The sequence below is a fragment of the Primulina tabacum genome, chromosome 1, assembly GCF_025594145.1.
Source record: "Primulina tabacum isolate GXHZ01 chromosome 1, ASM2559414v2, whole genome shotgun sequence".
Lineage (NCBI taxonomy): Eukaryota > Viridiplantae > Streptophyta > Magnoliopsida > Lamiales > Gesneriaceae > Primulina > Primulina tabacum.
The window spans coordinates 2699019-2715340 of record NC_134550.1 but is presented as its reverse complement, the minus strand read 5'-3'; the positions used below and the strand labels follow the sequence as shown (position 1 = coordinate 2715340).

At 32.8% G+C, this 16322-nt stretch overlaps 4 protein-coding genes across 5 annotated transcripts; 1 reads left to right on the top strand and 3 right to left on the bottom strand.

The window, feature by feature from the left end:
* Nucleotides 1–4930: 4930 nt before the first annotated feature.
* On the bottom strand, nt 4931–6949 carry LOC142515978 (putative transcription factor bHLH086). Its single transcript, XM_075619827.1, has 5 exons — nt 6222–6949; nt 5996–6103; nt 5837–5902; nt 5321–5386; nt 4931–5201 (listed from the first exon to the last, which is right to left on the bottom strand). The coding sequence occupies exons 1-5, from the start codon at nt 6861–6863 to the stop codon at nt 5079–5081; spliced, it is 1005 nt and encodes a 334-aa protein (XP_075475942.1). The 5' UTR covers nt 6864–6949; the 3' UTR covers nt 4931–5078.
* Nucleotides 6950–11192: 4243 nt separating this feature from the next.
* Nucleotides 11193–11750, bottom strand: LOC142509869 (polcalcin Ole e 3-like). The gene has a single exon (XM_075619592.1). It carries the CDS (start codon nt 11668–11670, stop codon nt 11416–11418), a length of 255 nt encoding a protein of 84 aa, XP_075475707.1. The 5' UTR covers nt 11671–11750; the 3' UTR covers nt 11193–11415.
* A 115-nt stretch (nt 11751–11865) lies between these two features.
* LOC142509657 (protein C2-DOMAIN ABA-RELATED 4-like) lies at nt 11866–13836 on the bottom strand. 2 transcript variants are annotated; one of them, XR_012807965.1, is made up of 4 exons: nt 13546–13836; nt 12800–12898; nt 12270–12712; nt 11866–11972 (listed from the first exon to the last, which is right to left on the bottom strand). XR_012807965.1 is itself a non-coding variant. In XM_075619581.1 (3 exons), exons 1-3 carry the CDS (start codon nt 13654–13656, stop codon nt 12419–12421), a joined length of 504 nt encoding a protein of 167 aa, XP_075475696.1. In that variant the 5' UTR covers nt 13657–13836; the 3' UTR covers nt 12191–12418. The 2 variants fall into 2 exon arrangements, 1 of the variants encoding a protein (XP_075475696.1); XM_075619581.1 differs by lacking the exon at nt 11866–11972 and having other exon boundaries at nt 12191–12712.
* A 1115-nt stretch (nt 13837–14951) lies between these two features.
* LOC142504282 (uncharacterized) lies at nt 14952–15654 on the top strand. Its single transcript, XM_075617357.1, has 2 exons — nt 14952–15522; nt 15638–15654. Exons 1-2 carry the CDS (start codon nt 14952–14954, stop codon nt 15652–15654), a joined length of 588 nt encoding a protein of 195 aa, XP_075473472.1.
* Nucleotides 15655–16322: the final 668 nt, after the last annotated feature.

The window sequence follows — 16322 nt, the reverse complement described above, 5'->3', positions numbered from 1 at the left end:
CAAATTATATTTTTCTTAATTTACCCACAGTAGTTAAGGAAAATACGTTTTGATAGTTTTATCATAAAGTTACAGAAAAATCTTATTGAATTAAAATTTTAGCCCACGGGCAAATTTTATGTCACTAGATTTTTAAAACATGAATTACATTGGTAAAACATGATATTGTCTCAAAATTTTAAACATATGATATTTTGTGCAGTTATGCAACCTGCGACTTTTTTTGATATGAAATATGACATTCCCGATCTAAAAGGCGATAATTATAAAATTTGGAAAGAAAGAATTCTTCTTCAATTGGGGTGGATGGATATTGATTATGCTATACGGAAAGACGAACCATCTGCTATTACTGAAACCAGCATTCCTGATGACGTTGATCTTTATGAAAAATGGGAGTGATCTAATCGACTCTGCGTAATGTTCATAAAGACCAAAATCTCTGCTGGTATGCGTGATTCTGTCGATCAGCATAATAATGTCAGAGAGTTACTGAAGGCTATTGATGAACAGTTTCAGTCTTCAGATAAAGCACTTGCAAGCACCCTAATTATGGAATTCTCTTCATTAAGGCTCACCAGTGTGAGAGGTGTGCGAGAGCACATCATGAAAATGCGAGACATAGCGGCTCGGCTCAAGACACTTAAAGTGGAAATGTCTTAGACTTTTCTTGTGCACTACATTCTATGCACTCTTCCACAGCAATATGAACCCGTCAAAATTTCCTATAACACACATAAAGATAAATGGTCAATTAATGAATTAATGACCATGTGTGTTCAAGATGAAGGAAGGCTGTTGATGGAAACAAGTGATAATGTGTTTATGACCACACAAGGAAAATTTAAGAAGCAAGCCAAAGTTAAGGGAAAAGGGAAAGGAATAATTCCATACCAACCTGACATCAAGAAAGAATCCAAGTGTTTCTTCTGTAAAAAGACGGGACACATTAAGAAGGATTGCAATAAATTTAAGGATTGGCTTGAAAAGAAAGGTATTCCTACTTCATTTGTCTGTTATGAATCTAATATGGTTGATATGATTTATAACACATGGTGGATTGATTCTGGTTCTACAATCCATGTTACAAATACCTTGCAGGATATGCAAAACCTAAGGAAGCCAATAGGAAATAGGCGGAGCATCTATTCAGGAAACAAGATGTCTTCGCATGTGGATGCTATTGGGACTTGCTGCCTTATATTGGATAGTGGTTTTATTTTAAAATTAGAAAAGACATTTTATGTTCCTAGTTTTTCTAGGAATTTGATTTCAGTTTCAAAACTTGTACCCCTTGATTATTCATTTCAGTTTTTGGATAAATCAATAAATTTGTTTTATAAATCAAATCTTATTGGAAATGGTACAATGATTGATGGTCTTTTCTCTATTTCTTTACAAAATAATAACACCACTATGCATGTTCAAGGAGATATTAAAATATGTGTTATAAATGAAGATTCCTCTATATTGTGGCATCGGAGATTGTGACACATCTCCATAGAGAGAATTAAAAGATTAGTAAATGATGGAGTACTCAGTACTTTAGATTTTACTGATTTTGAGACTTATGTGGACTGCATTAAGGGAAAGCAGACCAATAAGTCTAAAAAGGGTGCCAAGAGGAGTACGGAAATATTAGAAATCATACATTCAGATATTTGTTGTCCAGATATGGACATGCAAAGTCCGAAATACTTCATCTCTTTCATTGATGATTATTCACGATACATGTATATCTACATGCTTCATAATAAAAACGAAGCACTTGAAGCATTTAAGGTTTTTAAGGCTGAAGTGGAGAAGCAATGTGGAAAACATATTAAGATTGTGAGAACTGATAGAGGTGAAGAATATTACAGTAGATACACTAAGAATGGACAAGCACCTGGTCCGTTTGCGAAGTTTCTCCAAGAATATGGGATTGTTGTCCAATATACTATGCATGGTTCTCCTGACCAGAATGGCATAGCTGAGAGAAGAAACCGAACATTATTGGATATGGTGAGAAGCATGTTTAGTAGCACTAAACTTCCTAAATCCTCGTGGACTGAAGCTCTTAAGATAGTTGTGTATATATTAAACCGAGTTCCAACTAAGGCTGTCTCGAAGACGCCATTTGAGTTATTTAAAGGTTGGAAAGCGAGTTTGCAACATATACGCGTTTGGGGTTGTCCTTCTGAAATAAGAGTTTACAACCCACATGAAAAGAAACTGGACCCAAGAACTATAAGTGGATATTTCATTGGGTCTGCCGAAAAATCCAAAGGGTACAGATTCTATTGTCCATCTCACAACACTAGAATTGTGGAATCAAGAAATGCAAAATTTCTTGAAAATGACTTGATTAGTGGGAGTGATGACATAGTTTTTGAGAATGATCACATTAATGCACAACCCTCTTATTCAAATGACAGATTGGTCGTTATTCACACCCCTCAAGACCAAATGGGTGTTAGGCAACTGATTACTGAAGTTCCACAAATTGCTGATGAAAATCCAGTAGATCAAGTTGTTAATGAAGAACAACAAGAAATTGTTGATCAACCAAACAACCTTAGGAGATCTATTAGAATAAGAAGATCAGCTATATCTAGTGATTATGTTGTGTATTTACAAGAATCGGACTTTAACATCGGAGCCGAAAATGATCCTGAAACGTTTTCACAAGCTATAAGTTGTAATGAGTCAAAACTATGGTTTAATGCTATGAATAAAGAGATGAATTATATGGCAGTTAACGGAGTCTGGGATCTTGTTCAGTTGTCTGATGGTGTAAAAGCCATTTGATGTAAATGAGTCTTCAAAACAAAGAAAGACTCATTAGGCAACATTGAAAGGTATAAAGCAAGACTCGTTGCTAAAGGATTCACTCAGCAGGAAGGAATCGATTATAAGGAGACTTTTTCTCCTGTATCTAAGAAAGATTCTCTTCGTATCATTCTAGCATTAGTTGCACATTTTGACTTAGATTTGCAACAAATGGATGTGAAAACAGTTTTTCTCAATGGAGAACTAGAGGAAGAGGTTTATATGAAACAACCTGAAGGATTCTTCTCTAGTAATGGTGAGCAATTGGTTTGTAAGCTTAAGAAATCTATGTATGGATTGAAACAAGCTTCCCATCAATGGTATTTAAAATTTCATGATGTTATATCTTCATTTGGATTCGTTGAGAACCTCATGGATCAATGTATATACCAGAAGGTCAGTGGGAGCAAGATTTGTTTCCTTATTCTATATGTGGATGATATATTGCTTGCAACCAATGATAAGGGTCTGTTATATGAGGTGAAACAATTCCTCTCTAAAAACTTTGATATGAAGGATATGGACGATGCATCTTATGTCATTGGCATTAAGATACATAGAGACAGAATTCGAGGTATTATAGGTTTGTCTCAAGAAACCTATATCAACAAAGTTTTAGAGAGATATCGGATGAAAGATTGTTCACCAAGTATAGCTCCCGTTTTGAAAGACGATAAATTCAATTTGAGTCAATGCCCAAAGAATGATCTAGAGCGGGAACAAATGAAAAACATTCCTTATGCTTCTGCTGTCGGAAGCTTGATGTATGCTCAGGTTTTCACTAGACCTGACATTGCATTTGTTGTTGGGATGTTGGGAAGATATCAGAGTAATCCAGGTTTAGACCATTGGAAAGCTGCAAAGAAAGTCATGAGGTACCTTCAAGGGACCAAAGATTATATGCTTATGTTCAGACGAACTGAGAATTTGGAAGTAATTGGCTACTCTGATTCAGACTACGCTGGCTGCATTGATTCACGAAAATCCACTTCTAGGCCATTAAGAATATATTGTGACAGTTCAGCTGCTGTTTTTATGGTTAAAAATAACAAAAGTGGTAGTCGAAGCCAGCACATCGACATTAAGTATTTAGCCATACGAGAACGTGTTAAAGATAAAACCATGGTTATCGAGCACATTAGCACTGAATTGATGATTGCAAATCCTTTGACTAAAGGCATGCCACCATTGAAATTCAAGGATCATACAGAAAAAATGGGACTTGGTTCTTTTGTGTAATTTTGTTGTAAAAACAAAATTAATGAAACTCATTAAGTTGTGATATTTTTCATATTCAGTTATGTACATATTCATTTATCATGAAAAATATCAATAAAGTTGGACGTCGAATAAACATAGGGTTTATTCATTAAGTTATTTGAGAGATATAATACATTGTGATACATGGAAGACAATAATCGTTTTTAGATGACATATCGTCATGATTCATGTATTTTAATTTCTCCTATGATAAATGAGATATACGGGTCAAGTGGGAGAATGTAAGAAAATTGTGACCCGTAAAATAAACGTGTTGAAAAATTTGTACACGGCAGTCTCAAATTTTGAAAAATCGAGATGCGTATACAAATTTGGTTTGAATCTCGAGCTCCCTAAACACTCAGTGATGGTATGAGTGTGCCTATAAATACCGAAGGCATTGAGGTCCCTAAACACACAATCTCATACAGAAAATACACCATCTAAAGAAGTGTTGGAGTGTTTAGAAGGCTTCAATCGAAAGAAAATTAGAAAGCTTCAACAAATTTTCAATGGCCGGAGGTAATTCTCGATTAAGCTTCCGCATATTATATCATGTTCATGTATACGTGCAAAAACATGATTTTGAGTAAAAATATCTAACATATTGCTGATATATATTGCTTAATTGACGAACTCTGACGATAATTGGACTAAATTTTGATCAATGAGATGACCAAAAGTTTCTATAGGAAATTTTTTGTGAATAATGGATCCTCTCGTAGTAATCAAATCCATTCTTGAATACATACAATTAAATCTTTTAATTTCCAAATATTTGGTAATACATCATCTCATATATGTATTATAAGATATTCATCGTATACAGCATAACTTCTTTTTCTTAAAAAAAAAAGCTTATTAAGGACATAAAATATCATTTGACAAGTAGTGTTTATCTCGTGAGTTTTAAACGATGATGCAACAGCCAACATTTCCGAAAACAAACTATCAAGAAAGATTAGCTGTTATTCTGATGATCTTTTAGATTATAACGACGCCTTTGGTCATTTCGAGCTCGAACTTCTGTCTCTTTGAGATGCAAGGATGGCATCAATGGCTTCTCTAACTTGAGAAAGCTCCGGAGCTTTCCCGTCTTGTGTTGGCCAAAATTCATCAGTTGCCAAAACCTGTGACATTAATTTTCAATTTTCCAGTCAAAACAAAATTAAGATTGGGAAAAAAAAAAGATTATTTCATCTAATGGTAATATAGTTTGATGCAAATTATGATAATGATGCATATATACCTTCACTTGCAACTGGAGAAACTTCACGTAGCTTATTGCTTTTTCTAACATGGTGACCAAATCAACCTGCACATGCAACATTAAAATTCTAAAAAAAATAATGTGATTCTAAAAGAATACAATATATATATACACACTACATATCAGCCATTATTAATAGAAATGTATTGCTTTGATGATCTCAAAATAGAATTAATTTTATAAATATGCACTAAAAATACATAAACTTTCGATCTGAAAATATTTTCGAAATTAACTAGATTGTAAAGTACTTTAATTTTTTTATTATACTAATCATGAATTTAGGTTGACTAATCCGAATTCGTAACTCATGCTTATAATGAAAGATCGAAGAAAATGTAAAATTAAGGGTGGTAAAATTTTATTTAAGTCGAAATTTATGTTAAAATAAAAAATTAAATGCAAATTTTAAAAAATAAAATAAGAATGGTTTCATTTTGAAGGTCCTCCCTAGAAAACAACAATATGTAAAAAAAATTGAAGTATCCTACTTACCTTTGAACCATTTGGGACTAAATCCTGTAGTGTCTTAAGCCGTTCACTGATCCGCTCTCTTCGATTCTATACGCAATTAGTCAATGATTTAGCCTAATTACGCAATTTTGCATATTTATCAACTTACTAAATAATTTTTATGTTGAAGGAATAAATTACCTTTGCAGCAATACTCTGTGGATCCTTTGCTGTGGATACAGATTTTGGTGATTTGGGTTTTTTTGAAGCAACACCACATTGCTTCTTTGGGGCTTGCTCACTCTCTCCCTGTTGTAAGAATCAACAATTATTGGAAAAATCGAGAATAATACTGAGAAAGATTTTAGTTGACAGAATATTGATAATAACAAATGCTTTTTCTTGAATGTGACAGTTTGAATTTTACCATGGACGGACGTTTATTTTTGCTAGCTACTTGTGCTCCTAGTTCTGTGTTCTCCTCTTGGTCATTCAGCCATGAGAAGTGGGTAGCGGCGTGGTGGCTACTGGAAGTTTCCGGCAAGCCATGGCTGGTGGTGTTGGTGGTGCACTTGGGGATAGTAAGGTAGCTATTAGTTTGCAAATCATCATCCCATATTGAGTATTCGTCGTCCTTGTTCACCATCTTCGAGTATAATCTTCTTCTAACCTCATTTTTCGGTTGCTCGAAGCTTAGAAACGATCCATTAGCATGAATAAAATTAGCATACCCCGGTTTAAAGTTCATCACAGAAGGATTCTCCTCCGGTAGATTATAAGTTGAAGCTGGAAACCCTAATATTCCATTAGAATTTGTACTACTTGGACTAGACACCGCCGAAGATTTGCCTAACGGGAAATTCTTGGCGAGCCCGGATGCGTTGTCAGGGCTCATAGGCTCAAGATAAATTCTCTTTTGATTTTCATCGTAGCCGTAGATCTTCCTAGAGGAATTCTGTGAAGCATGAACAAGTGGTTGGACTCCAAGGTTGTGTTCATAAAATGCACTAGCTTGAATTATAGCTGCAGTTGAATCGTTAGGCAAACGACTTTTGTTGGCTAGTTCCATGGATTTTTGAATGGAGAGATCGAATAGGAGTTAAATTAATTAGTAGAGTAGATCGAAGCTACAAAGGATTCAAAATTATAGGAAGAATTTATATTAGGATCCAAGAAAGTAGGTGCTAAAACTTTTGTGGCTTCTACCCTATATATTAATACTTGAACGAGAATTTCTTTTTTTTGCTTTCTTTAGTTGATTATTTTCTTTGATTGGAAACAGTTTCCGCCACTCGTTGCTTTTAATACTTAGGCAAGTAAAAAATATAGTTTATATGCCACAACATGGGCTGGCCTCCTCCTAATGTGAATGACGGGAGCACATAGACATCTCGATATTTAAATTTTTCTTTTGAAAAAGACTTATATTTCATGAAAATTATCAAAATCGCCAAGTTTTTTTGTTTTATCTTTTAAATAGTCAAAATTCAAAATTTTAGTATCTGTGCAATAAATTGACATCTTGATGTTGTATTCGTTTGTTACTGAAGTGCTGACGTGACGGTATTCAGTGTCATTCATCTTATCAATATTAGGAATAACATCGACACTCCATAGAATATTAAAAATAAAAAAATGACAATTTACACTACAAAAACTAAATTTCGATTATCTCGATAACCAAAAACAAAAATAGGCAAATTTATTGGACAATCAATAACATAAATACTCAAAAAAAGGGGAAAAAAAATACCATTTAGTGAATCTTAATGCATGCTGTAAATAAAGAATTTTATGCAATGTCTAAAAGAAATTGATGGGACTTAACAAATTATTAAAGAAGGGGATATTTAAAATATTGTATGATTGTATGGGGATTGTTAGCTGGCAGAGGTTATAGTAAATGGGGGACTCGAGTAAGATTAAAAGGGGGAAATCAGCAAAACCTTCGGCGATTCTTTCGCGTAGCCCACGTCTATCAGATTCTTCACAAGTGTCAATTTCAACTTAACTGGAACCCTAATTGTTTATATATATATATATATATATATATATATATATATATATATAGTTACACTGTATTCTGGGATCCTTCCACCTTTCTATCCGATAGCACGTGAAAAATCGAAGTCTTTTATACCATTTCTTGCATTCCATTTAGATTAGTACTCGTACTAAACGTAATTAATTAAAGTGGACATACAATTCTTTACTTTCAACTTTTATTATATAACTATATTCCACTTTAGTGAGATGAAATTTCTAAGTAAAGTGGAATTTCACTGATCAATACATGGACCAATTAACGACGTGTTAAGTTGCATTGTGATTATCAATATCTGGTGTCATGTCATACGAGATCTATATCGATTATATCTCAATAAGATAGCTTCATAAGTAGAATTTTCAATTTGAACGAAGCTATCTTATTGAGAGGAAATCGGTGTTATAATAATCACCACTATACACAACTGCATGAGTGTATAGAGATGATCGTACAATACTCATGAGTCATGACCACGTGAAAATATTAAGTTATATTACTTTTTCTATATAAAAAAACTAAATAAATTTTAGTATTATATGTGTAAATTTATATGTGCTATAATTTAAGATTTGTATTAATCTTTTTATATCCAACCTCGATATATTAAAATACAGAATTTATAGAAACAAAGAAAAAGAAAATTATGTATTTTATAATCATTCATTGACCCGGTTTTGTATCAAGTTACGAGGGTGTAGAATGTTGAAATATGTAAAATTTTGGTGTAATTGATTAATATTTATTATTAATAATATCTTAATCATTTTCCAATAAACGACACAAACAAATATTCTTCGAATGTCTATATTTCAGTTAATTACAATATACACCCTAATCTATTAGGTCATTCCACATAAACTGATCTAATATTATCTTCTTCTTTTTTTCTTTAATTTTTTTATGTCAATACATGCATATTTATAAATGAAGTTAGGAATTATTCTTGACCAGTTAAATCAAATAAATTCACTATGTGTGTATTGTGTGTGTGTGTTTTTTAAAAAAAAAAAGAAATTTATTTTTTTTTTGTCATGTAACTTTAACGTTTTTCATTTTTATTAATGTTATTGATCGATTCACATTTTAGTTCACTAACGTGCACTATTTTTTCAATTTTAATCATTTTTCACCTGAATGCTAACTAGACATCAGATATATCGGTAATGTTCATCGTCACATCAGTGCTACAACGAAAAAAGGCAAATTAGTTGACTAAGACCGTAGATTCACCGACAACAAAAGCGAAAATGATAAACATGCAAGTTTATTACATAATCGAAAATGTTATTATTTTCTTTAAAAAAATATTTGTGCTTTTTACACCACTCATAATGTATACTCGACGCTACCAGGAATAATTAATTAACATTTCCTGAAACAAAATTTCAACTAGTTGAGGTGCTCATTAATGAGGTACAACTATAGTTAGTTGTTATGAATTCGATGAAGATATAATCTTAAGCCACATGTTTGACAAGCAATTAAATAGGCCTTTGCACTTGGAAAATCAAAGCTGGCTTTGGAATTAGAGCATTTCCCATGTCTCCTGGAGACTCTATTTTACATTATTAATTTCCATTGTATCGCAGAAATATTAATGACAAAGATGCAATTTAAATTTATGATACAAAACCCATAAAATTTTATTTGACATTTTTTTTACCACGGTTAAATTAGTTACATATTTTCACGAATTTCCTATTCGACAATTAAATTAAAAAGTTACTATGTCAAATCGTGCGTTATCTTCCACCGGATGAAATTCACCTCTAGCTTTAGATCATATGAGTCTCTCGTAATTTATAAGGAACAAACGCATCCCATATTTCGGGATCCAGATTAAGATTCCTGCTTGATCACACTACGATGTGAGTGAAGCTTGAATAAGTTTTGGTCATTAATGATTAACAGCTAAATAATGGAATATATACAGCTTTCAAAGTGGTCCTTAATCCAAGATTAGTTCATAATTAAGTGGGTTAACTGGATTATTATTATTATTATCTAAAAGTGGCGACTTATCTCTGACCATTAACTTGAATATTCATGAGTGTCATTATAAGCACATGGGGCTTGTATTTTGTCAAAGGGTTGTAATTATTTGATCTGTAATTCAATGAATTTTATTTGTTAATGAAGAATAATGGATCAATTTGGCTGTAATTTTTGTGTGGGTTGACCTAGAGGGTGGGTTAAAATTGAAAAGTAATGAGATAATTAAATAAGCATGGGTCATGCTTCTGTTTTCCAATTTTATTATATATATAATATATACACTCCATCGTAACGTGGGAAGTATCCGGTAGTGTTCGATGGAATCGAATTAATTCAAGAATTTGGTTCGATTAATTTGACATCACCCCGAGTATTAGTCATGTATATTTCAGTTGTTGACAATTTTAATCATTTTTCATATTGAATATCACATCGTATAAATGAACAAAATTGCAAATAAAATGAAAGTTGATGGACTAAGCTTGAAATCGACTATATAATGGACCAAAATCCAAAAAAAAAAATTGTAATTTTCCGTAATTACAATGGCACAAGCAGCTTCAATAAAATTTCTAAATGGATTTAACTTATTATACTATGTTGAAAGATATAATTGTCGTGTGATATAAAATAATGTGGGTGTCTCGTATAAATTCTGTATGTAATCTGCATATATTATATTGCATCTTATGGTGCATGAGAAAAAATATATATTTCTTCATTGAGTTAATTAATACATACAATACTCCAGTGAAATTATGAGATTGTTGAAATTTTCAATTGATTATTAACTCCTCGTATTTTAAATCTTGAAGACGCATATTGTAATGTTTCAGATTCGACGATTGTCCTCACTGTACCAAGACGAGTCTTTCTAGCGTACTTATATCATCACTCACACGCACCCTAAGAAACTTTCTAGGAGGTCATTCATCCCAGAATTGCCCCAAGTCAAGCACACTTAACTTTGGAGTTCTTATGTGATGAGCTACCGAAAAGAAGATGCATCTTCTTGATATGAGTAGTACATATCAAATCTTTTAAGCACTACTCAACTGCACAGTCTCATACCTGAACAGTTTTTGGAATCCCTCTCCTTCCGGTGTAAGATCGGTTCATTCATGTCCTCTTTGCCTAGAAGTCGCTTATTATCCTTACAACCTCATGGCACCGACGATCAACTCCCGCCCTCTTCGGCCCCGGGCCTCACATGTACCTTTAAAAACACAACACACACATGCATGTGTGTTCAAGACTTGAAAACACATGCATGTGTATATTAATTGCTCAATATTTGAAAACACGTAGAGTTAAAATAGATATTTTTTTCATGAAATGTTTCTGGAAATATCGAGATTTCATAAAATAGTATATGCAATTAACCCTTCTCCATTACCACATGTGGTACTAAACATTCCTTAATGATGCAAATAAAATACATGACACCTGAAAACACAACGCCCCTTCCATTTGGGTGCCTCAAACATACAACAAAACATTAGACCATGCATGATTATAACTCTCAATTCCACGAACAATTTTAAAATACAAAAAAATCATCCAAACTTCAAACATAAGATTAGAAAATCTTGGCAACATCCTTCACTAGGCCCCTATTAGCCCTAGCAAATTCAGTAAACTCCTCGAACGAAATAAACCCATCTCCGTCAGTATCGATTTCATCCATCATACGCTTAACTTCCTCGGCTGTAGCCGAGCCTAATGTCTTGAGGGCCTCTCCCAACTCCGCAGCGGAGATTTTTCCATCACCATTCTCATCGAAACGCTTGAAAATACGCTCCCGGTCGACTATGTCCTGTGGATCATCACCCATTTTTGGTGATTTTTGCTAGAGAATTTAATTTGTAATTTGGAGATGTGTTTTTTTTTTCTTGTGATCGAGGAGATTGAGAGTGTTGAGAGATTGAGTACGCTCAATTAGCTTTTAATGTATAGGTTCCAAGGAGGTGCATATGGTAATCCTTGTAGCTCGGGATGAGTAAATCCATGTTTGGCTATCCATGTTTGCCGTTTTAGCATGCAAAAATGTAAGTATTAAACCTTAAAAATCGGAAATTTGAAATTTTATACATAATTTGTGGCCTAAAATAAGTCGAGTCAAGTCCATTTGTATGACTAGCTATCTTCCTTTTTTTTTAATATATATTGGCACAAAATGATGCATGTTTGTAGACAATGTTAAATATGTGAAACTTGTAATATTTATCATCTCTAAATATAAATACGTTGTAAATCTAAATTTATTCTTTTTAAGAAAAAAATAAATCTTTTGATAAAGAAAAAGGATCGCACTTATCTTGAGTCTATATCCACTAGCAAGCATGTTAGCAGAGTGAAAAAAATGTAAAATACTATTAATTGAGATAAAAGATAAGTGGAGTAGTACATTTAATGGTCCTCCGCTTTGAATACACAAACAAGATTCTCACACAGCTTATTATCAATCTCAAGCTCCATACGAACCACTTAGCAAGAACTAAAAGCTTCCCATACAACACCAACTTGATCCCAGACCGCTACAAGTTTGTCGAGTATACACGCGCAAATCTCAACTCTCCAGATCACGATGCAACTACACGGCTAGAACCGTCGATCCAGTGTAGCTTGAGCTCGACTTCACCGCACTCGACGTTTCTAAGTCTCAGAAACATGCGTTGAACTATTTGTCCATTTTCCCACGAAATATAGCTCTCTTCAGCTAGGCAGTTCTCTCTGTTCGGCTTCATGGTCGTGATTATGGTTCCATCTATAACATTATCTAGATTCATTGCAATCAATTCGAGAAACGGCCTAATGTCGAATTCTGCGTCCCCTATTTCGCCGTCCCGGGTGACCTTATGTCTATCATAAACTCGCTGCGACAAAATGAAATATAATTGCACAATTCAAGGATTGGATTCCAGGGAAAAGATTCAGAAATTAATATAAGAAAACAAATTTACCAATATGATTGGGATATTTGGAATATCAGCAATCGACAGTGTCAGTTCTTCATTCCATTCTGGATTGGCATTCCTTTTCACTGCACTAGTCTTGACTTTCTGATCCAATAGTAGTTAGATTTTATTGAGTTAATTAGAATTCAATCTATCTATTTGGTATATATGTATATATATATATACATATATACCAAATAGATATATATATATGTATATATATATACGAGCGACTCGAGAACTATCGAACAATATAATTTGAGCTTAATTTCGACTCGAAAAAGAATTCAAACATTCGAGTTGACTCGAGTTCGATAAATTCAAATATGAATCAAATATTTCTCGAAACCAAGTCAGTTCGTTTACACTTCGAATACGTTATTCCCTTCAAAGTACATGAAATAAGTTGGCCTCCTTAGAAATCCTTAATATGATCTTCAAAAGAACAACTGTGATTCTGGGATCATTTCCTTGGGACAGACTGAAGCTTCTCGAATAAACATAAATATATTAATATTAAATCAACCAAAAAATCCTGTTACACTAGCATCATTTAGTTTGCCACTTCACAAATTTTTCAAAATTTACAAACAAAAACTGAAATAATAATAATAATAATAATAATTTTAAAAAAGTATTCATGCTCTGTTTCCAAAAAGTTTTTTAAGAGATTCTATCAAGAAACTTGAAACAAATTGCAAAAGCCAAATTTCTTCACACAAAAGACTCAATAAATTCGAAAGATCACAAACCTGCTTGCCCAATGTAATGATCACGTAAGGATCGCTGCTTCTGACATCTCTTTTAGCTAGATTTATGCCTCTTATCACTCTGATTCTAAGCAAACCCAATATGTTTTCCATTAAAAAAATTAAATATGTATTTATTTTTTTAACTCGATTAATTTGAATATAAAAAAAAACAAGAGACTGCAATTCAAATAAAATAAAGAAGATTAGCAATTACAGTAATGAAGAAAACCCAATCACTCCAAGAGAAAAGGAGAGGGGCGTGTTTTAAGAATTATTGGTAAAGACACTTTGCATAGATATATATGGTGGAGAGGTGGGGTTCTATAAATGAGTGGATATGAATGTCTATCACGTGACAAATAATTTTAATAAATAATATAGAAATTAATGTTTGTATTTTTTTCCAAAAATCATATTCGATGATAACAATTACCAAAACTTCATAATTATAATTTGATCGCACTTTTTATAAAAATATTTATCGTACCTCAATAAATAATTTTTTTAGTATAATCCAGTTCCTTTTTAGCAAAGAAAAACAATTGAAAACTCTTATTTCCAATGACGCGCTGAGTGATTCTAGAAACACTCGCTGAGACTTCTGCTCGGGAAAAGGACTTCTGTTTCGAATGAGTTTGGTTACATACACCCAAACATTGTGTACCAAATTCAACGTAAAAGAAAAAAAAAACAAAAAAAAAAAAAAGAAGAAGGAACCCATTTTATTACGTAAATTTTGAATTGAAAATTTATTTCATTTTTTTTATTAAGGAGCACATTTTATTACGTAAATTTCGAATTGAAATTTTATTTATTTATTTATTTTTAAAAAAAGTACTTTATTTTCTATACTCATCGATTTTAGTTTTTTAAATTAACTGCACATATATTTTTGCATACTTTACAAAATTTCTCATTTTTGTTATATTCTTAATCGGCCCAAAGGAAGATTATTTTCTTGCCAGATTGTAGACACATTATATGATATTAAATTGTGTTAAATTTATGCGGAAAATGATCGGCCCAAAGAAAGGTCATTTTCTGGCCAAATTTTTGCACAATATGTGGTACTAAATATGTGATAATTTCGGATTTATCCATGCATGCAATTGTCGGTCCAAAGAAAGGCATATTGTTGGCCGGATTTATTATCAATATTTAATAACCATGATGTTTGAGTGTACCACTTACAAATTGTTATTTTTGTGCAAAGACTAAATATCAATGTTGTGCTAGGTTTTTTTTTATGGGCCCACCACCAGCATGCTTATATTTTGTGATTTATTTAATTCAAATATACGCATGACTATATTTATTGTGAGTTTTTTGTTCTATTTTGTCATAGCATCTTCTATATCTGCCAATCTGAACAACATTCCAGTACTTAATGGCTCAAACTTCAAGAAATGGAAAGAGCATGTATGATAGTGCTCGGCTGCATGGATTTGGACTATGCGCTAAGGGAAGATCGTCCCGCACTTTTGACCAGTTCAGGAACTGCTGATCAAAAGGGTTCTTTGGAAAAGTGGGAGCGATCAAATCGCATGAGTCTGATGATTATCAAACATTCCATTCCAGATACTATATGGGGTACAATTCCTGAAGAAAATGATGCTAAAAAGTTCCTTACTCAAATAGCAGATCGTTTCGCTGCAAACGAAAAAGTCGAGACTAGTACTATTCTGAATAAACTTGTCTCAATGCGGTACAAAGAGAAAGGGAACATAAGGGAGTACATAATGAAAATGTCAAATCTTGTGACTCGACTAAAAGCATTCAAGTTGGAATTGTCGGAAGACATAATCGTGCATTTAGTCTTGATCTCTCTGCCTGCACAATTTAATCAATTCAAAATAAGTTATAATACCCAGAAGAAAAAGTGGACTTTGAATGAGCTTATTGCGCAGTGCGTTCAGGAGGAGGAGAGATTGAAACAAGATATGATTGAAAGTGCTCACTTGGCATCTAACTATCAAGGTAATTGCATCAATAAAAAAAGAAAATAGAGCAATAAGGAAGGAAACTCTGAGACTTCACAACATATGGAGCAACAGAAACAAGATAAAGTGATCACTTGTTTCTTTTGCAAAAGGACTTATGGGCATGTGAAGAATGATTGTCCCAAATATGCCAATTGGCGTGCAAAGAAAGGGTTGCCTAAGGAGCCGGTTGCCATTTGATGGTGAAAGACACATTTTATGGAAAATGAAAATAAAAATGTTGGTGTTTTTTTTAAAGCTTTATTTAGGAACTGAGTTTTTTTTATTTTCTGATATTTGAATTTGAAAAACGAAATTTGATTTTAGTTTTATGTTTAGACAAATCAAGTTTTTCCTTTATCTATGTGGTATTTTCATTTTTTCGAAATTCAAATATATTTGGTATGAGTTCTTTGATTGATAAGCTTGATAAATTGAACATCAATATTTTAAATGACATTGACATTATGCATGCATGAAATTTTGAAATTAAATGCAAATTAATTTCGTATGTTGACTTTAGTGGGAGTGAATAAATTGGAAAGTCAACATTGAGAAATATATATTGATGTTTATGTGTACATATGTGGTGGTATAAATTTTATCATGTGCTAATCTCATTCAGATTTATAGAGAACATTATTTAGATATTGTGAACATCATTAGAATGTTGGGCAGATATTTAAGAAACCCGACATTGGATTATTAATCGGGTTATGCGGTACATAAAGTGAACTAAATATTTTATGCTCACACATCGTAAATCTGACATTTGGAAATAGTTGGATATTTGGAATC